At 48.5% G+C, this 21,987-nt stretch overlaps 1 protein-coding gene across 1 annotated transcript in view; it reads left to right on the forward strand.

The window, feature by feature from the left end:
• The first annotated feature begins 2,549 nt into the window (after nt 1-2,549).
• The window catches only part of LRCH1 (leucine rich repeats and calponin homology domain containing 1), a 207,490-nt gene continuing 188,052 nt past the window's right edge, over nt 2,550-21,987 (forward strand). The window contains exon 1 of the mRNA XM_062194174.1: nt 2,550-2,887. Within this exon, the coding sequence (XP_062050158.1) occupies nt 2,578-2,887 (310 nt within the window). The 5' untranslated portion in view covers nt 2,550-2,577. The remainder of the gene's footprint in view (nt 2,888-21,987) is intronic.

The following is a 21,987-nucleotide window of genomic DNA, read 5'->3' on the forward strand; positions in this document are numbered from 1 at the left end:
AAAATGACGATGTTTTGGGTACTATTTGTTGAAGAAATTGATCACTTTTTTCTCCTGCCAGTCATCCTTTTGAGCTGAAAATATCCCTACTTTCCCCCCTTTCTGAATAATTTCAGTATGCCAATTTATAGAATGATTGACAGCTACAAAAGACAGAACATGAAAAAGTATCTGCCGCCCTCATCCAAATGCTTTGTAAAAGATTATCAGACTGTCTAAAAATAGGGCTATAGAGGAAAATAAGGAGAGTAAAGACTAAGATAGGGTCAATATGTTAATTAGGACTCTGGGATGCTCTCACAGGAAATCAAATACATGGACTCATCAACAAGCAGAATGCATTACAAATACACTGAATAGCTGCCGGAGGTAAAAAGAGGGAGTCAGACACAGACACAGTCACGTCGCAGGGCTTGCAGTCAGGAGGCTCTGTGGTTTGGTCAGAACTCCAGTAAAGAACAATGGCCAGATGCTCCCAGGGGACTGCATGCAGTGTGCAGGGAGCCAACGGGGAGGGGGTCCTGCTTTCGGAAGTAAACAGGGTATTAAACCAACCAGAAATGTCCATCTTACTGAAGAAGTAGTGGAGAAGCAAGACGGCCAGGGGAAATGGCTCGGCCAGGGGAAATGGCTCGTCTAGTGTCCTAAGCATTTAGAGAGAAGCAAGATCCGCTTTCAGGGTCAAGGGCTCTCCTGCATCTTAAGGAAAAACTTCTTCGTTCGGGGAAATGATCTGAAACTTCCAACAAGCAGCAACTTGCTGAACACACGGCCTAACTAACGTGCAATGCTTAATCACCAACACTCACTGCGCACAGAGTACTTCCCTGGGCTCCGGGTTATGGGGAGGGGGTTGAAAAGATGGGCACTGGGTCTGCTTCAACACTTTAATAATCTGTAGAATGGGAAACAAACTGCAGTACTAGGTCAGTCTGGCATAAGGACCCATCGTGAATTCATATTCTCATCATTCCCTCTACTAAGAGAATTGGTGGTCTTTTAAAAAAAACTTTGCTGTGTGTGATACCACAATTCTTGGACTAAGTTTGCAGGCATTCGGAAGGTGGCTCCACCCACATCCTGGACACTCATCACATCCCTCTGGTTTCCGCGAAGATTTTGAACTGCAGTTTTTTTCTGTGCTGATCTATGTTGTTCACTCGGCTTTTTAAGGAGAGGAGGAGGTAGGTTAATTTTCTCGTCGTGTAAAAGTGCTTTCATATATTATTATTACTAGTTTTGAAGTCTGATTTGTGTCCTTGGCGAGAGAGAGAGGAGGTTTCGGGGGAAATACCGGCAGGTGGCGCCGGTCTCCTCCCAGCAATGATAACGTTTTGCTCGCCGCCAAGAATCCCGTAGGATTTAAGGGCGACTAAGCGTAGTCCTTGCAAGGGACGTAGCTCCTGCCACACTGAAGCGCCGGGTCCATGCAGTCACACGTTCCGGCCTGTTGCTCCAGCCACGCTTCCGCACCACAGCTTGTAGACCCGCTCCCCTGCTCCAGTTTGTGTGCCTGACCGCCCCCAGCCTCATTTCCCCAAGCAAATCACCGCCTGAAGTGCCAGCCTCGGCCTGGGCGCTCTCCGCCGGGTGTCGGAAGGCAGAGTTCCGGTGCCCCGCCGGGCGCACGGAGGAGGCGAGGCGTTCTGACTTCTCGGGGCCCCGCCAATCCCAGGGCTCCGGCTCCCGCGAACGACACAGTGTCCTGTCCACCCTGCAAACGACCTGCATGCTCAAGGTCCCGCGTCTATACCGCAACTCTCTCCAGTCACTCGGCACCAAGTATTTCGTTGTTGGCGCCGGAGCGGGGCCGTGGGCACAGGCTCAATGGGGGGGGGGGGGGGAGGCGCGAACCGGAGTCCCAGGGCTACCAGTTCGAATCCAGCTGCCCCTCTGCCCCAGCGAAGTTTCTTAATTTGCTCTGTACACCCACGGGTTGCTGGATCAACCCAACAGCTATACACGCCTAAGCAGTGTAGCCAAATCAGACCAGCCTCAACGCCGGGGGTGCCCGTTGGGCTGCCCCTAGACTACAAAACCCGGGGAACTGGGGTTCAGAGAGAGAGGACTCTTCCCCTCGCCGCGACCGCATCCACTAATTACCTCTCCCCTCACCTAAAACATCTGGTGTCCCCCCACCCAAACCTGGTGGGCCCCTAACTGTAAGCCACCCCCGAGCACACGTGCAGCTCCCATGGACCCCGATCGCGAGCCGTGCGCGCAGGGAGGCTCGGGGCAGCGCGGGCCGCGCGCGGGGAAGGAGGCGGAGGGAGCAGGCGGCGGAGGAGGGCGCAGGGGAGGAGGAGGAGGGCGCAGGGGAGGAGGAGGAGGAGACACATGCGCGCTGCTGCCGCCGCCGCCGCAGTCCGCGGCTGCCCGGGGACAGGAAACCTTCAAGACTGAGCCGCCGCGGCCGCCTCCCGTCCGCCCCCAGCCGCGCGCCTGCCCGCAGCCTGCTCGCCCGCTGCCGGCGTCTCTCCGTGGAGCACCCTAGGGACTCGGCAGGGGCTGCCGGGGGGAAAAGCTGCGACCCCCCCCGCAGGAGCGGCGGGGCGGGGTGGGGGGGCGCGGACGAAGATGGCGACGCCGGCAAGCGAACCCCAACCTTTCGTCCCTGCCCTCTCGGCGGCTAGCCTGCACCCTCATCATCACCCTCACCACCACCACCACCATCACCACCACCAACACCACGGGGGCACCGGGGCTGGCGGCGGGACTGGCGGCGGCGGCGGCAGCGGGGGCTTCAACCTGCCCTTGAACCGGGGTCTGGAGCGCGCGCTGGAGGAGGCGGTCCACTCCGGGGGCTTGAACCTCAGTGCCAGGAAACTGAAGGAATTTCCCAGGACCGCGGCCCCCGGCCACGACCTCTCGGACACGGTGCAGGCAGGTGAGCGAGGGCCCCGGGGGCAGGCGGTGGGTGTGGAGGTCGGTGCGGCTGGCTGTCGCTCCTGCCCGGACGCGGTGACCAGTCTGAGATCTGGCCTCGCCGGGGGTCCGCTCGCAGAAGCTCTCCCGAGTGGGCGCGGGAGAAGCGGGCTTGGGAAGATCGGGGTGCACCCGTGAGCGCGCGGGTCCCATGCTCCCCACCCCGCGGCGGCGCAGAGGGACGTGGCCGCGCGGGGTTGGGACTTCCAGGCGGTCGCCGCGCGCCCCGTGGAAGTGGAAGGTTGCAGGCGGCCGCGGCCGCGCCTGCAGCCGGGTCAAACCCCCTTTGCAGCTTGGCTTCGCCCGGGTCCCCGATGGGGATACCAGACAAAGGTGGCGCGCCCCGGACGACCCGAGGGCATCGGCGCCGCGCCGCGGGGTCCCCCCCTGGGTGCCACCGGGTGCCGCCTTGGAGGAGGTGCCCAGGCGACGGTGTGCATCCGCCTCGGCCGCCGCTTCGGAGGCGATCGGTTCCTTCTTGCCATGCCTTTCGTTCACCGCCCACACGGTGTGGTTCCTCGGAGGGAGGCTGCCCGGTGCCCAGTAACTCGAGCTCTGCGGGGGCCCTGGGAGGCAAAGCGTAGCCTATTAAAAGAAAAGTAATTAAAGCGAGCCGGTTTTCCTGCGTGAGCCCGGCAAGTTGTAACTCGCGCCAATAGGCAGCCAGCGTTTTTCAAGTTATGTCATGTGTTGACATATTTCTGAGACGTCTGCTTTCTCTTTGGTGGCTAGGGTTGGTTGTAGGAGCGGGATCCATAAACAGGAAGGCGGGTGGTGGGCTGGGGCTGGGGCTGGGGCCGGGGCCTTGGGATCTGGGTAAAACGGACTTGTTGGTTTCTGACTGTCCCGTCTGGTACAGCTCCCTGGACTGGGGGCTGGGAGTGGTTGCCTCCTGGCAAGCACCCAACATTTCCCAAGGCGGTGGGTGCCCCGCTGTGAGTCACTGTCATCGCAGACCCGGAGTCGGTTCCCTTGGATCCTTGGCAGTTTAAGATCTCCCAGTTTCCATTTGAAAGGGAGAAGGCAGTGAGGCCAGGGCGCCGGCAGTTGGGGTTTTGGAAGGCAGTTTGCCAGCACCCTTTCCTTTCCTTTAATTCAATAAACATTTATTCGGAACCCTAACGAATACTGAGACAGGGTTCTGAGTTCATTGGAGGCAGAGAGCACTGGCCCTCCGGGGTCATTCAACTTTGTCATTTGGACTCAAGGATAGACAAGAATGGCCCAGAAAGAGGGGGTTTCCAGAGTGGAGTTCCCAGCAGCCGGGGAGTCTCTTTTGATAGAATCTCTGGAGCTACATCCTCTCAAGTGTCACTTACTTTGAGAATTGCCTGAATGATTAACTTCAAATAAGGCTGAATTCCACTTGGCTTCCGCCATCGAGTACACAGGGCACTACAGTCATAATAGGGGTTTGCACAGCTCGGTGGAGGGGCTCCAGGTTCTTCTCCTACCTTGAGTATGCTGAGGCTTCTTTCAAAGTTGGGTGAACCTTGTGTGTCTGCTGTGTTTGGCATTTAAGAAAAGCGGTCGTTTCAAAAGGGGGACCATTATCTTTCAATGAAGATCTCACCTTGGGTGGTAAGACGGCCTGTTCTCTCTGCTTGCTGATTGCCAACTGAGGCTGTGGGTTTTCTGAGTTTTCAATTAGAAGCTTCGGTTGCACATATTTAATATTCTGAGAAGTCTAGTGAAAAATTCAGAGGCTTAGTGTTAATCCCTCATTCGGGGAAGGGAGAGGCAGAGGGATGTCACCCAAGTTTGTAGACATTTTAAGCCAATCCAATAAAGAGAAAAAAAAGTATTTAGTGTAGCCTGTTATTATGAAATATGAATACCCAAAGGTGCTGAAGATTTACTTTTTTCAAAACATCTTTGTCTCAGATCAAAAGCTGATTGTAAGCCACATGTATTCTTCTCTTTGTTCTAACGACTTAACTGAACATTTGGAAGAACAAAAGGGAAAATAAAACAAGAGTTGAAATTGCCTCCAGTGTGCACACTGTTGACATTTCCTGCACAGAAAGAGTTCTAGTAGAGTTGCAAGTATGAGTAGTGAAATAGAGATTATATATATATAAAACATATAAATAAAAATAGTGGCTCCTGTTTAGTTTGCAGAGTATCTTAAAATCAGAATGTCATATGAAGATCCCTAAGGAGCTTTTCATAAATCTTGTAAGACAAGGTGTGACATTGCCAGCTTTTCCTCCCTGTTAAATTCTATAAGACAGGCCTTTTAATTTGTGCCACGTAAAACGTAACTCTTCTGGGGCCGTCCTTGTGGCACAGCAGGTCAAAATGCTGCCTGCGATGTCAGCATCCAATGCTGGAGCTGGTTCCTGTCCTGGCTGCTCCACTTCCAGTCCAGCTGCCTGCTAATGTGCCTTGGAAAGCAGCAGAAGATGGCCCACGTGCTTGGGCCCCTGTCACCTATGTGGGAAACCCAGATGGAGCTCCAGACTCCTGGTTTTGGCCCAAGCCCTGGACATTGTGGCCATTTAGGGAGTGAACCAGTGAGGGCTGGCGCTGTGGCTCACTTGGTTAATCCTCTGCCTGCGGCACCGGTATCCCATGGGTGCTGAGTTCTAGTCCCGGTTGCTCCTCTTCCAGTCCAGCTCTCTGCTGTGGCCCAGGAGGGCAGTGGAGGATGGCCCAAGTGCTTGGCCCTGCACCTGCATGGGAGACCAGGAGGAAGCACCTGGCTCCTGGCTTCGGATCAGCACAGCGCCGGCTGTAGCGGCCATTTGGGGAGTGAGCCAGCGGAAGGAAGACCTTTCTCTCTGTCTCTCTCTCTGTCTATAACTCTGCCTGTCCACAAAACAAAACAAAACAAAACAGTGGATGGAAGATCATTTTTTCTCTCTCCCCCTCTCCTTGTAACTCTGCCTTTCAAACAAATAAGTAAAATTTGAAAAAAAAAATCATTAAAAAATAACTCTTTTGCACTATTAGGCAACATACCCTATCCGAGCAGAGTGGATAACCAAGACGTATGCATAGAAATAGGGAGGCTCTGAGCCCCACTCAGTAGAGGTCTAAGCTCTGTCACTAGAGTGTACACACTTTAGTCATCGGAAAAACTCAGGCTCTCACTTTGAGGCCGTTTTTTACTTGTAGGTGAGTCCAGTGCTTTTATTGTCAGATTTTCTTGTCTTTGGTGCAGATGAGAAGGGGAAAGAAACACTGGCATTGAAAGCAACATAACCAGCGCACCATTGTGTAGACTCCGCTGTGTGCCGAGTACTTGGTCGACGTACTCTCACCGTCAGTAGAAGTCAGGTCATCTAGTCACTTACAGGTGGGGAGAAATCCAGTAATGTGCTCAAGGCTGTGCCCCCTCTCAGCGGTGCACTTGTGTGATTGGAAGCCTGCGCCCCCTCTGGCATTCATGTTCCTGTGAAGCAGAGGGAAGGGGTAGAGAGGACGGAGTTGGGCAGCATTCTGGACATTCATTCCTCCAACCCACATTCATTCCACGAGGGATCTACTGAGCTTGGCCGCGTGGCACACATTGCATCTGGTGAGCAAGGATACAGCAGTGACTAAAAGAGAATCCCCGTATCCCTTCTTAGGCATCTTTAGCCCTGACTGGAGCGGACACAGAGAGATAAATTAAGAAACTGATTCTACAGAACGAACGAGTAGGAAAAATTGGGGGGTAGAGAGAATATCTTTGTTTTAGAAAGACACAAGCTGCTTTGTATTGAATTGAGCTGGGGAACAACAAGAGCACAAAACGATGATTAGAAATAAATATCAACCAAAGCATGGAATTGGGCTCAATACAAAGAAGTACACAAATACATCAGCAAAGCAAACTGTTTGCCCAGTGCTGACTTATGAAGTAGTGTCATTTTGGATGAATAAGTTCAAAAGGGTGTTGGTATGATTGAAAGGGAATTGAAAAGAGGAGTAAGAAAAGAAAGTGTCTCAAGCCGAATGCAGCAGTTTCTAGAAAATACAAAGGAGGCCCTCGGACTTGGTGTGCACAACACACGCTGGAGTCGGTCTCCACAAGGAGGATTGGGCTGAGTTGTTGTCATGATTTCGAGGTGACTGTTAAGCAGAAAGGACTATGGGAAAAGGCAGGAATATAGAGATGAGGTTCAAAAGCGCTCAGCAAACATGTGTTTCTTTATATTTGAGAGAGGATTTCTGTAGGGGATGGGATGCAAAGGATCAGATGAGACAAGAATTCAAGAATAGCTAAGTATCGGTTCCAGGAAGCTGCTGGAGACATGGGGCAGGTCAAGGTGAGTTGCCAGATACAAGTAGCATTGCTAGATGTGGTGTGTAGCATTCAGAGGACAAGGTCATTGTCATGACGGTGAGGGAAAATGTTGACAGCTGATCCCGGTAGGATTCGGAACAGGTTGTGTAGGCTGGGTAGAAGGGCAGTGAACATTCTGTGGTTGAAAGGTGGTTCCAGGAGGAGGAGTGAAAACTTGACAGGCTGAGATTCTGAGCACAGAGGAGGAGAGGTCCTGACTTCTCCCTGCTCTCACCCTCTCCTGCGGCAGAACACAGGCCTCTGGTGAGGCCTGGCGTTTGTCAGCTGGTGTCACCAACACCCCGGTCTGTCTGCATCAGCTCTCAGATGTCTGTCCAGATGCAGAGACTCCTCTCTGAGACCGGTGAGCAGAGCTATCTGCTGAAGGCTGTCTTTTCCCACCCCACTCCCATTCTGTAGTCCCAGAGCGCTGGGGACTTTAACATTCTTTAGTGGTTGGAATCCATAATCCAAAATTCCATAATTTTGGCCACAAAGGGCTTTTCATTGTCCATAAAATGAACCATTTAACGTCATATGTGTTCTTAAAACATAGGTTCTTTTATGGGTATATCTAGTGGTGAATTTTTTTTTTTTGCTACTGCATTACATTTATTAGTAATATAGCTAACAAATAAGCAACCCACTTTTTGTGGTAGTCCCTATCATATAAATGGCACACACACACACACACATATTTTCTAAATTCTCCATTGATAAACTGTAAGTTATTTCCTTTTTCTATTATTATTTTTCCGCGGTTGATCAAATTCTTAATAGATTAGAGGGCTTCTGATATTAAAAGCCTTCAGAATAATGAGGGCTCAACATACATACAGATGTGGTGGTTCTGGATCATATCCGGATGTGCTCCATGCACCTGTGTTACTCCACACTCTCTACAAGCATCAGTGCTAGTCTCATTGCTTTATTGAAAAGCCAAGAGTATACCCAACATGCTTCCAGAATGAGAGCTTGCAGTCATCAGCCAAGGATGGGCTTTTTCTGTGTGTGCCAGTTTATAAAAGAACAGTGTCTGGTTTGACCTTTGTCATGGTACTGATCCTGCTGGCGAGTTTGACAGTCCCGATAGAATCATATTGATTTTGGGTTACTGTGATACCATGCCAACATTTGATATGCCCTGCCATTTACCATATTTTTATTTACTTTGCTTATTATTTTTTTTTGAGCTACTGTATTTTTTCATATCATGATTCTGGGGATTCTTTGGTGTACACACTTAAAGGATAGATTTCAAAGTCCATGTTGATGTTGATCAATTCAGAAATAGATCTCCTTATGCTTTGCTATCCTTCTGGCCCGTGTCTGTAGCCTTGTTCTGTGTTCTTACTCGGCTTCATCACTGCTTGTTTAAATATGTGATTTTCAGACTCTTTTGGGTGTATTTCTATTCCGCTTCATAGATCTTAAGACTTTATATTGAAGTGGAGAAGTGTTTACTTACTCTGAATATCTCCCCATAATCACCCCCCCCCCCCCAGGTGTTGCATTGTGTGAGCTTTTACAGAGATTTCTTCATGTATTTACTTAGTTTTTTTTTTTTTAAGAAAAAATTATTTGTTTTATTTGAAACACAGAGTGACAGAGAAAGAGGGAGGGACAGAGAGAAAGATAAAGAGATATTCCATCCTGTGGTTTACTCCCCCAAATGGCCATAACAGCCAGGTTTGGGCCGGGTTGAAGCCAAGAGCCAGGGACTCCTTCCGGGTCTCTTAGATGGATGGCAGGGGCCCAAGCACGTGGGCCATCATCTGCTGCCCTCCCAGGTGCATTGACAGGGAGCTGGATTGGAAGCTGAGTAGCCGGGACTTGATCTGGTGTTCCCGTACGGGATGCTGGCGTTGCAGGCAGTGTCATAACGCTCGCGCTGAGACTTCTTTAATTTAAGTGGCAGAAACACCGTTGCTTCTGTGTCAGGTGGCTTTGCCACCCCGTAAGTGCAGCTTTTGGCCAAGCCTCACAGAAGCCCGCTTGGAGGCTGTTTTCTATAGGAATTTTTTTTTTTTTTCATTTAACATTTTGGAAAATAGAACTTCTTCTCCCTTAGAGAGGTGTCAGAGGAAAGGGGCCTGGGTGTGGAGGTGAGAATTTTGCCAGCCTGTGAACTCTTTTGATGATGTGTCAGTGGTTGAGTTGAAGGTAATTTGGTGTTCATTACAGTGATTATTTCAAGTTATAAAATGATATCTGTTGTTAAAATTTTAAGATGCAAAACCCAACTATGTCCACAAAGCTGATGCCTTTAATTATGCATAATTCATAATCACGTATGCCTGGCTTCTGCTATCGCTCCCATTCTTGTGTTGGATGGAAGCTTTGTTCTTTTTTTTTACGTCAATTTTGCCATGATATTTCAGATAGCTTTTTGTGTGTGATCTGAATTGTTTGAACAGCAACAATAACAAAACTGGAGCCAGAAAAAAATTCTAAGTAAGACTTAGTTTAGGAAAAAAATTGGCTTACCAAAATAGGCTGTAGCTTGAAGTATGCCTGCCTTATTCTTCACTTTAATTTAAGAGTTCAGTGATGTTGCTTCCATATACTGTAGTAAGAAATAGTACATTTGGAAACCATCTGTTCCCATAAAGTAATTCAAAAATAAAGTGAGAGTGTTTACACGAACTGAAAGTTGACGAACTGTGAGAATTTGGCTTCTCCTGTTTTTCTCTCCAGCAACGCAAGTGAAGAGAAATCAATGATTTCTGCGTATGTGCTGAGATTTTCCCAACCACGTTCTCTGGCGCTGGCCATGGAGGAGGAAATAGCCGGGTGGCGGGGTATGGATCGGAGAAGGACAGTATGCTGGATTCATGTCACATAAACGCGTCACGTTTTTGCTTGCTGAGAAGTTGTTGCTTGTGGTTAGCCTGAGGCCCGTGCTGCAGCTCCTTCAGAACAGTCTTAGGGGAAGGCTACGCCAGCTGCGGGTCTTCCTTGAAGTTTGGTTCTCCTTGTTTGGCTGTGTCCCTCCGTCCTTTGGCTGGAGGGGACCTGGAAGGGCGTGATGTGAAAGCGCAGTGAGTCTTGAATTTCCACTTCCCTGTCCTTGCCAAATGGGCAGCAAGAAGCCCCAGCCTGGTCCCTCTGATCCTCTGCCTTCGAGGGAGGCCTGGGTGTTGACAACAGCCCCGCAGCACAGGACTCGGTTTTGCTGCATGATGTCTTTCTCTGATAGTCTTTCCTCTTTTGGAGGTGGAGCCCACACAGCGTTCGTGGCCTTGCACGTCTGACCTGGTCCGGTCAGCTTAGCTCTGATGTAACTCGCTTTATCTCTGCCGGCAACAGGGATAGGTGCGAAGAGAGCACTATCCATAGACCACCTGGCTCATCCCACCTCTAGATGGCCCTCCTTTGGCTTTCCGGAGTCCTTGCCCTCGTGGCTCCCCTCCCCTCTGCCCTCATCCCAGCTTCGTTTCATGCAGTCCCCACACCTGCTCCAGGCGGTCAGCCTGCCCATTCTGCCTGCCTTTCTCAGCATTGAGTCCTGCCTGGCCCCAGAGCATCTTTGTGCTTTATTTCCTTATGGCATGGCTTGTTCTATAGCTTTCTTCTTTCGGTTACAGCAGTCTCCTCTTATTGAGATCGTACTTTCTGCTCTCTCAGTTCCTCCATGGCAGGTACCTGCAGACAACTGTGGTCTGAAAAGATTACATGGAAAATTCCAGAAAGAAACAATTCATGTCTGCTTCCAACTGGGCGCCATTCCAAGTAGTGTGTTGAAATCTGGCGCTGGTCTGCTCCGTCCCACCTGGACTGTGAACCCTCCCTTTGTTCATGGTATCCTCACTGTACATGCCTGGCCCTCCCGTGGTGGCCATCTTGGTTATCAGACAGCCTGGCCTGGTATCACAGGAACTTTACACAGAGGCCTGCCACTGCCTCCCCCGTCCACGTGAGTCACCTCACTTGGTCTCATCCCCTAAGTGTTGTGTCAGCTTGCCTCATCACAAGAAGCATCAATTCAGTACACTATGATGTTTTGAAAGAGAGAGAGAGAGGGAGAGAGGGAGGCAGAGTATATCCATGTAACTTTTTTTTTTTTTTTTTTGACAGGCAGAGTGGATAGTGAGAGAGAGACAGAGAGAAAGGTCTTCTTTTTGCTGTTGGTTCACCCTCCAATGGCTGCTGCGGCTGGCACATCTCGCTGACCCGAAGCCAGGAGCCAGGTGCTTCCTCCTGGTCTCCCATGCCGGTGCAGGGCCCAAGCACTTGGGCCATCCTCCACTGCCCTCCTGGGCCATAGCAGAGAGCTGGCCTGGAAGAGGGGCAACCGGGATAGAATCCGGCGCCCCAACCGGGACTAGAATCTGGTGTGCCGGCGCCGCAAGGCGGAGGATTAGCTTGTTAAGCCAAGGTGGTGCCGGCATATCCATGTAACTTTGATTATGTTTTTTTATTTTATATTTTTTATTTTATATTGTATGTGTTTTTTATTTTTAGTGTTCATTTTATTTTTATTGTTAATGTCCTGTGTCTGACTTATAAATTAAATGTTATCTTAGGTATATATGTATGTAGAAAACAGTGTAGACTGAATAGTTTTTTTTTTTTAAAGATTTATTTTATTTATTTGAAAGACAGAGTTACACAGAGAGGTAGAGCCAGAGAGAGAGAGGTCTTCCATTCTGCTGATTCATTCCCCAAATTACCGCAACGGCGAGAGCTGAGCTGATCTTAAGCCAGGAGCCAGGAGCTTCCTCCAGGTCTCCCATGCCACGTGGATGCAGGGGCATCTTCTACTGCTTTCCCAGGCCATAGCAGAGAGCTGGATCAGAAGAGGAGCAGCTGGGACTTGACCCGGCGCCCATATGGGATGCCGGCACTGCAGGCTGGGGCTTTAACCCACTGTGCCACTGCGCCGGCCCAAGACTAAATAGGTTATAGTGCTGTTCACTGTTTCGGGCATCCATTGGGGGTCTTGGAATGCGTCTTCAGATGGTGAGAGCTACTACCCTTTCCCCAGGTGGAGCCATTTCTACTTCACTGGCCTGTGACATCTGGCTGACAAGGGACTTTTCCTGCTTTTTTTGTGTCCCTCCCATGGCTGGCACAGAAAGTGCCAGGTAAACGCCACAGGGTGGGGGTGGGGTGGGGGGGCACATTTACGCTGACAATGGATGGCTCTGGCTTGTCTGAGCTCCTCTTCCATCTTGTATGGGTTTAGAGTCCTCTGTGATTGTGGATCCCTAAAGTTGCTCTTTTTCTGACTCAAGGTGAGGTGACTTCTCATCAACATTTGCAAGCGACTGGTAAACAGTGTTACATCCAGACATCAAATAAGTGATTGTGAATTCTGAAGGAGACGGACATAAGTTGTTGTTTTTTTTTTTTTTTTTTTTTTAAGATTTAATTATTTATGCATTTGAGAAGCAGAGGTAGGGAGAAAAGGAGAGAAATCTTCCATCTACTGGTTCACTCCCCAAATGGCTGCAATGGTTTGGGGCTGGGCCAGACCAGAGCTTCTTCTGGGTCTCCTGTGTGGGTGCAGGGACCTGAGCACATTTCTTCTTCTACTGCTTTCCCAGGCACATTAGCAGGGAACAGGTGGCATCACAGGCCGTGGCTTAACCCCCTGTGCCACAATGCTGGCCCCAGGAGCAGGTGTTACTGTGTCAAATAGCACTTGACATTGGCAAATAAAGAAAACTCAGTAAACATTTTTGGAGCTACTGTCATGTAAGGAGTTATAGATGATTAACAAGTTGAGACAACGTTTTACTTCACAGAATTGGCTAAGAGTTAAAGAAATACTATATTTGTAAGTGTTCTACATGTCTAGAATTTTCAAGAAGTGTCATTTTGTGATAAAACCTCTCATCCTTTAGACAGTGGAAATTTCTTCCCTTTTTTCCTGTCGGCCTAGTTTAGTGGTTGAAAATTGGATTTCTTGGGGTTGGGATTGTGGCTCATAGGGTTAAGCCACTGCTTGTGACACTGGCATCTCATATTGGAGCATGAATTTGAGTCCTGGCTGCCCCACTTCTGATCCAGCCCCCCTACGGATGCACCTGGGAAAGCAGCAAGGGATGGCCCAAGTGCTTGGGCCCCTGCACCCACGGGGGAGACCCAAATGAGTTCCTGGATGCTCACTTTGGCCTGGCCCAGACTATTGTGAGCAGTTGGAAAGCGAACCACTGAATGGAAGATCTGTGTCTGGTCTGCCTTTTCCTCTCTCTCTCTCTCACTCTGCTTTTCAAATAAATCAATCTTTGGGAAAGACAAATTTGACCAGGGCGTGCGTGCTTAACGATCTCGGTCCGATGCTTGGCTTTGGCGTTTATAAACGGGCAGATTCCTGATCCTGAGCATCAAGTTCCTCTCCTGTAGGAGAGTGGTGATAGAATGCGCTTAGGAGAGTTACCGTGAAGACACTGGTCACGTGTGACAGCAGAGAACATTTTGAAGTGCTTTCTCTGCACCAGGCATTGCTTTAACGGCTTTATTTGGGGGGTATAGCAAATAGTTCATGAGAAGTGTATATCAAGGAAAACCTAAGGATGGATTTCAAATGTTTTTGCACTAAAGTAAATTTTTCTTTTAATCTTTTAACCTGTAATCTTTTAAATTTCTCTTAATTAACTTTTTGAAGTTCCCTTTTATGTGAATGAGTGTAATACGATAAGTGTTACCCCGCTGAAGGCTTGCTAGTTATTTTGTTTTGATCACTGTAGGAGCTTGCTACTCCCTCCGTAGAGTTCGCAGGTCAGACCCACCCAGAACCAACCAGGCAGTCAGCTCTCCGCGAAAGAACAAAAATGACTGAGAAACCTTAACAACATCTGGTCCCAAGCTGTGGAGATTAAGATATAACAGGAACAGTAGTTACAAATTAAACATGTTAGTTCAGGGTTTCACTGCATGTGGTTTGGGGGACATGCACGGGCCCAGTGGATTCCAAGTAGTAAAAAGGCATGTTGGGCAGCCCCGACTCCAGCGGGGAGCTCACAGAAGTCTTTCATAACAGGCTTTTTGTTCTAGAACCTGGACTGCATTTTCCTGTAGACAGTGTCTCTGCTGGTGGTTCGGTTTTCTCACCAGCCCATGAAGGCTTATTTAACCCTAGCAGACATGGGCCGTCCTGTTAGAAGTGGTTTCTTAAAAAAAAAAAAAAAAGAATGAATGCAGTGTCACTTTTAACATGGAATTCTGCTGTAAAAGAGGTTCTTGACTCAGGAAAATAATTCTCTCCCCTGCAGCCCTTTCTGGCCGGGGGGCCGAGTTCCCCACCCCTCTGCCTGGTCTTTGGGTCAGTCTCCATTGCTCGGTAGGGAGCAAGGGTTGGTGTCAGTCAGGGGTCCATTGTGGTGACGCCTGAGACTGGGGGAGGCTGCCAGGCAGGCCTGCAGGCCTGGGAGCTGCTCACATGAGGCAGGGATTTTGACCCTTCTCTACTTAATTTGTATTATGACCTTTAATTAATGAATGAATTAACTCATTTGAAAGGCAGGAGACAGAGATAGACGAAGATCTTTCATCCGCAGATTTGTTCTCTAACTGCCTGCCGGTGCAGGCCAAAGCCTGGAGCCTAGAACTCAGCCGAGGTCTTCCGTGTGGGTGGCGGGGACTGAATTACCTGAGCCGTCTTCTGCTGCCTCCCAGGGTATTCATTAGCGGGAAGCTGGAATCAGAAGTGGAACTGGACCTTGGACCCAGACGCTCTGATCATGGGATGCAGGTATCCCAAGCATCGTCCTAATTGCTGTGCTAAGTGTTGGAGTTGGAGGCAAGTTGCTGAATCTCTCTGAACCTCAAGCTTGTACTCTGTTAAAAGCAAAAAATGCACTGTGCCCCTCCGGTACTTGTGATGACTCGTGAGGCAACACAGAGTTTCTGGAGCAGGTCGGCCACTCAATGAGTGATGATGAGTGTCACCTCTCTGCCGGGTGCCTACGGGGAGCTGTGTGACTTTGGCCAAATAAATCTTGGGAAGGTGTCAGCACATCATTAACACAGGCCTGCATGGAATCTCGCTTACCTGTGCCTCAGCGTGCTCATCATAATTTGGGGATGATAATCACAGTATTACCGCGAGGAGCAAACTACTTAATATATATGTCAAGGGCTTAGGTCAATGCTTGGCACTCGTTCAACCATTACTATTAGTATCAGACTCTGTATTTTTAGAAAGGACGTTCAGTCTTAGGTGGCACAGAAAGACTAAATGCCTAGAAATATGGAGACATTACTAAAATAAACTCACTATCTTGAAAGCTTGGGTATCCGTGATTTCAGTGTGCAATGTTTACGGTCTGTTGACAGCCTCGGAGGCTGGTGGAATACATGGTATTTATTCTAATTATTATTACAGGGGCAGAGACCAGAGCTGGCTGGTGAGATGATTCTTCCCTGGTTTGCTGCTCCACGGTGGTTGGCTCAGGGCCACATCATCGGAGACTTAATGCTATTTTTGTCCATTCCTCACTTTAGCAGGGTCCTTAGGTCTGATTAGATCCTGAAGGGGACAAGGCCGATAGAGAAGAATGAGATCAGGATCATCCCAGGGGAGAGCAGGCAGGGAGCTGCCTGCTGCTTTCAGGGCAAGGGCGCTGGGTCCAGCTTGTGTTTTGACCTCACAATTGGGTGGGGACGAAGTCCCGAGGGGCATTTCTGCCCCCTCTGCTATTGACGGGAAAGCTCTGCCAGACTGAGAATGAGAGAAGGAAATTGAGTATCTGTTCGTGCTCCTGGCGAAAAGCCAGTTGGTGAATCTTTGTTGCTGGCACCTGCTCTGAAGATGTCTATCAGAAGCTGGTTCTGTAAGAAGCGAGGAAAGGTGCCTGGGGAAGCAGAGCGTTAATAGATGTAGTAGGTTTAAACGTGCCTCTTCTTCCTCACTCTCTTACTGGCGTCCTGCCTTCATTCCGAACTCCACTCCGAAGTGATTGGAAACCTTGCAGTAAGTTCAGTCTCATTCTGCAGTCCTTTGCAGCATTTGTGGAAAATGGAATTCGAAGACATTTGTATCAATGTAAAAAAGTTGAAATCCATGCATACAGCATTCTTCAAAATGGTGGAGAAAAATGTGTATTGTGGAAAAACTTTGCATGGATTTCATTGTGTGTGTGTGTGTGTGTGTGAGAAGTAAACTTGTCTTTGAATTCCATCTTCCCACCAACGCTTTGAAGTCTCCTGTCCGAGGGAACAGAGGGAGACTCTGCTGGTTAAGGCTCCAGGGTCCTCAGGACATTTCCTCTGTCAGCTCCCAGATCAGCCTTGAGAGGTGGGCAGCCAGCATCGCTGTGAATGAGATGGGAGCTTGGCCGTGTGCATTCTCAGCACAGGTGTGGAGCCAGCGAGGACAGAGGCGGAATCGGAACCTGAGCTCTTGCTAAAGAGGAGTGGGGGCCTCCTGCGCTTTAGTGCCGGTGAGTATTTAGAGGTGGAGGGAGAAAGGTTAGAGAAGATTCTCAGGATGAGAACCAAGCCCACAGCGATCTGAGGCAGTGCTTGGGATCACACAGAGATTCCATGGGCCATACCCAGGTTCTCCTGCGCGTGATTCCATCCACAGAAGGACCAGGCGTGTGCACGGGGCGTGTTCCAGCCCTAACCACTGATTTTCAGAGCCAAATTTCAGCTCCATTTTCTTCAAGGTGTCTTATTTTAAAACCCTAGATATACATTTGGATATTTAGTTTTGTTATAAACTTCTCCTTTTTAAGATTTTATTTATTTATTTGAAAGAGTTTTGGGAAGAGAGAGATCTTCCATCTGTTGGTTCACTCCTCAGATGGCCGCAGTGGCCAGGGCTGGGCCAGACTTTAGCCAGGAGCTAGGAGCTTCTTGTGGGTCTCCCACTCGAGTGCAAGGGCCCAAACACCTGGGCCATCTGCTGCTTTTCCCAGGTGCATTAGCAAGGAGCTAGATGGTAAGTGAAGCAGCTGGGACACGAACTGATGCTTCATATGAAGTGCTGGCATTGCAGGTGACAGCTTTATCTGCTATGCCACAATGCTGGCCTCAAAACTTTTTTTAAAAAAATTATTTATTTATTTGAGGCAGACTGAGAGAGACAGAGACAGAGAGAAAGAGATCTTCCATCTACTGGTTCACTTCCCAAAATGGCCTCCATAGCTGGGAGATCCATCTGGATCTCCTATATAGGTGACAAGAGCCCAAGTTCTTGGGCCATCTTCCTCTGCTTTCCCAGGCATATTAACAGGGAGCTGGATTGGAAGCAGGGCAGCTGGGACTTGAACTGGCGCTCCAGTATGGGATGCCAATGGATCACAGTGCCAGCCCCTATTCTTGTTAAACTCCATCATAAAAAACCTAATTGGGCATCATATATAACCTAATTGATATTTTACTCAGTCTTGTTCCCTCCAGTGAGAAATGAACAAATAGTCATCAAATGAGAGATCAAGAAGTTAACTTTCTAGAACATTCCCTGTGGGCTATGAATACTTAATATTCTAAAACCTGTTTCATTAGTGGTAAGAATCATGGACTTGATTTCTAAAAATATGTCCTTTTAAAATAAAGATCCTTCTCAACATTAGTTGCTTTTACACTCTTTTTTAATGAACTAGCAGGGCAGTACAAGATTATAGCTAAAAACGATTTTTTGCATGTATGCAGATTCAGTCTAATTTAAGGAAATCTGATTGTGCAGTTGAAGGCAAATGAATCTTTCTTTGTTCTGTTCCCTGAGAGGTGTAGATGATAATCTCTGCATACAATTTGAGGCAATTATGTTTTTTTTTTTTTCTTTTGGTCTTCAGAAAGCCTGAGTAAATCCAAGTTGATTTCATTTATGCCAGTCAAGCCAGTGGTTATGGTCTTGTAACAAACTCTTAGCTGTGGTTTGCTCAGATATTTATAGTTAATGCCTCTTGTATCTGTGCAGTACTTTACAGGTGCTATGCTGTGACTTCGTGAGTGCAAATACCCCTAAATCTAATGTAAAATCCAGTAGACAGCTGTGAAGACTTGCATCTGCTCTACTCCCCTCCTCCCCATCCCAAGCTCCTCCCATGGAATCAATATGTTAATGAGGATTTGGTCTCTCAATATGAAATTTGCACAGTGGGAGTTGGGAGGTAATGTGCCCTAATAGAGCTCTTGACGTCTGCCTCTTAGGAGGGTGATTGACAGAGACACCGTAACCCAGCTCAGTGCATTCATAATCAGGCAGCTCCGTCTTCCAAAGTGACTTCTCGCAATTCTAGGGCGAGTGGGCTCTCGTGTCTCTTGGTCTCAGATCTCTTCAGTCTCTGATACTGTACGGTAGATTGGAGTGGACAGACCCCATCACCTTTGGGTAAAAGACATCAGTTTTCAGACCAGTCGCCTTGCATAACTGTAGCATTCTTTGGTTTCTTGGGAGAGCATTAGATCACTGTGGATATCACATCCTCTTAAAGGGATGCTCAAAAGTAGTGAGACCCTAAATCCAGGTTTGATAGAGAGTGTGGGTGTATAGCTCTCACCCTGGACTGTTCATAAAAGCACCCCATGTTAAAACATCCGCATTTGGAGGATAAGTTATATAACCTTCCCACATATATAGGATATGATGGATGGGAAACCCTGTATTTTAAGAGTAAATTGAAATGTAGACAAGTGAAGTGACTTGTCCAAGTCCCTGCAGCCTTGCATAAATCAGGTCTAGACTGGACTGGTGTGTCCTTGTTGGCTGCCCATGTTGGCTTCTCTCTTTTTAAACACTTTGATCTGTTTGTTTTACTTATTGGGGCAGCAGCAGCAGAGAGAAATCTCCCATGCACTGGTTTACTCTCCAAACACCCTCAACAGCCTGGGCTGGGCCAGGCTGAAGCCAGGAGCCTGGAATTCAATCTGGGTCTCCCTTGGGGCTGGCGGGGTGGGGGCCAAGTACTTGAGAAAACACCTGCTACTTTCCAGGGTGCGCGTTGGCGGGACAGGTCAGAGCAGAGCTGTGACTCTAATGCAAGCACTCTGATATGGGATGTCTGTGTCCCTAAGATGCCTTGGTAGCTGTGCCAAACACCCACCTCTGGTTTATAGTTTTAGCGCTCCTGCCAAGAAATCCCCTCAGAGAGGTCTTTGCTGTTTGTCTTCAGTTTCAGTGGGCAAAATACATCGTTAGTTTTTAAATTATAAAGCATCTTATACATAGAAAGGAAATTTTACAATGGGTATACATGATTTAAGTAACAATAACACAGTAGATGTAGAAGACAGAAGGCTGGGACTGGTGGGGGGTGGTGATTGTCTGGGGAAGGCTAACAGGATCCTGGGAACTTTCTGTTTTGAGCATCATGGTGAGCAAACGGGTGTATGCGTTTGTCAGAACACAGCGTACCCTACGCTTACAATGGGTGCACGTTATGTCTGTAAATCCTGCCTTCCTGGAGCAGACTGAAGATACGCCTGTGTCTCTGCTTTCCAGCTTAAAATATAGAACATTCCCAGTATTTTTTACCTTTCCGTCTGCAGCAGATTCCCCATGGACAAGCTGTTTTAAAAACAGAAAAAGAGTGGAGCTCTATAGCTGACTCCATGCCTGTTTTTAGAAGACTGCTGTTTCTAGTTCAGTGGACAGGTTCTTTGATCTTCCTTTTCCTGATTTTGAAACAGCTTGATAAACTTTCTTTATGTAATCTTATAAAATATTCCAGTTGTCTTAGTAACAAGTGGCCCTTTATTTTCCTGATGGAAAACACTGATGGCAAGCTTCCTAGGATCCCTGGGGCAGTGTTTGCTAGTGGAGTCCTAGGCCTAAGAGCATTAGTTGTGCACCTACTGAATACCAGACATTTTGTACACAGGATCACATTCCTCCCCCAACTTCTATACAATAGGTTTGTTTCCCTTGACTATCCTGTGCAGAACTTCAGGCCCCAGTGGTAAGCGGCTCACTACGATCCCCGTGCACACGTCGGGCAGCCAGGGCCCCATCCACAGCCGTCTGACTCACAAGCATGACGAGCCCCTCCCTCCAGGAGCACCGCCATCGTGGAGAGCTGCGCTTGGCAGGGGAGTTGAGGGCTTGGCCAGCTCCCCTGTTGTCCCTGCAGCCCAGGGACCAAGTGGCACATGAATGCCAGACTTGCTGACCACACTGGGAGCCTGCACACTCTCTGCTCAGACCCCTGTTGCTGCCTCCGAGCCTGACCGCCCAGGCTGCCTGGCCGTGGGGTCTCCAGGGCCCCTGGGAGCTGGCCCACCCTCCTTATCCTGTGGAGTTTTCCTCTCTGCCTCCCCAAGGGCCTCTGGGGACCAGCTGCCCTTTCCTTTCATGTTCCCCCTTGTTCCAGGTTAAGTGACTCCACTTGGCCTTTGATCACACCCTTTCTTTCCTCCTGCACTTGCCAAGTGGAATAGGACAGAAAACAAAACAACAACCAAAAATCCCGAGTTCTCCAGGCACTGCCCATCACTGTCAGCGGGCGCAGCCAGAGGCCGCTTCCTCCTGTTCTGTAATTCCCCAAGCCCCAGGCGCCCTCTCCCCGACTCACCTCTGTCTTCTGGTCATTCATACGCGGTCTACAATGATGAAATGAGTTAGTCTTCATTTCATGTCTTTCCTTTAATAACAGTGATCATAACAATAATGGTGTTATTGATGGAGTCAGATATTGTAGTCTCCACTCTGTGGCTCCTCTCATTTAATGCCTGAGACAATCTTTAGAGGAACATACACACCGTTTTTTTGCTCCATTGACAGATTGGAAAATTGAGGCTCAAAGAGAAATGCCCCAGATCACATGGTTACTAAGGTTATGAGATACTGAGGTTGAAGCACCATGTGACTTGAGCTTTATTTGCTTTTTTTTTTTTTTTGTTCTTTGTTTATAAGAAAAGTATTTATTTAGGGGCTGGCATTATGGCGCAGTGAATTAAAGCCATAGCCTGAAGTGCCGGCATCCTATATGGGCGCTGGTTCTAGTCCTGGCTGCTCTACTTCCCATCCCACTCTCTGCTATGGCCTGGGAAAGCAGTGGAAGATGGCCCAAGTCCTTGGGCTGCTGAACCCATGTGGAAGACCCAGAAGAAGCTCCTGTCTCCTGGCTTCGGATCAGCTCAGCTCTGGCTGTTATGGTCATCTGGGGAGTGAACCAGTGAAATGGAAGACCTCTCTCTTCCTCTGGCTCTGCCTCTCTATGAACTCTCTTTCAAATAAATAAAAATTAATCTTAAAAAAGTATTTATTTTTACTTATTTATTTAAAGGGCAGAGAGACAGAGACAGGTGCACAGAGACCTTTTCCATCCACAGATGTCGATTCCTGATGGTGCACTCCTTGATGGGAACAGACAAGGAATCTGACGTTCACAGTGACTTCCCCTGAGCACGTGGTAGAGGTTGGTCGCTGTATTCTGTCATGTGATCCCTACCCTTCTGCCAAGATCTCCAGAAAACTGAGGCCCTGTTTAAATGATTAACTCAAGGTCAGCGAGGTGAAAAGTGGACCGATCAAAATTAGATCAGATGTTTCTGACCCCCGATTCCTCTTCTGTTTCTTTCTTTTTTTCTTTTTTTATTCTCTGCAGGGCCCAGCCTAGGGCTGGATGTTAGGGAAACTTTTCATTAGTTATGGGTTGGCTGAAAGAAAACAAAAGTTGCTTTTATTTTGTTAGGAGCAATGGGCAGGGAAAGTATATTCCAGTAGAGAAGAGTGGACTCTGTAAAGAATGTTGGGTTTTGGAGGAGATAATCAGAGACAAAGAGGAGGTGAGATAAATACTGGAACAGCATGGCAGCCGTGGAATTCCTTGTTTACCTTTTGAGAGGTGTGCTTTATACCTTTCCTCTAGTGGAGGAGTGCCTGAAGTTAAAGG

Source organism: Lepus europaeus, chromosome 6 (assembly GCF_033115175.1).
Source record: "Lepus europaeus isolate LE1 chromosome 6, mLepTim1.pri, whole genome shotgun sequence".
Classification (NCBI taxonomy): Eukaryota; Metazoa; Chordata; class Mammalia; order Lagomorpha; family Leporidae; genus Lepus; species Lepus europaeus.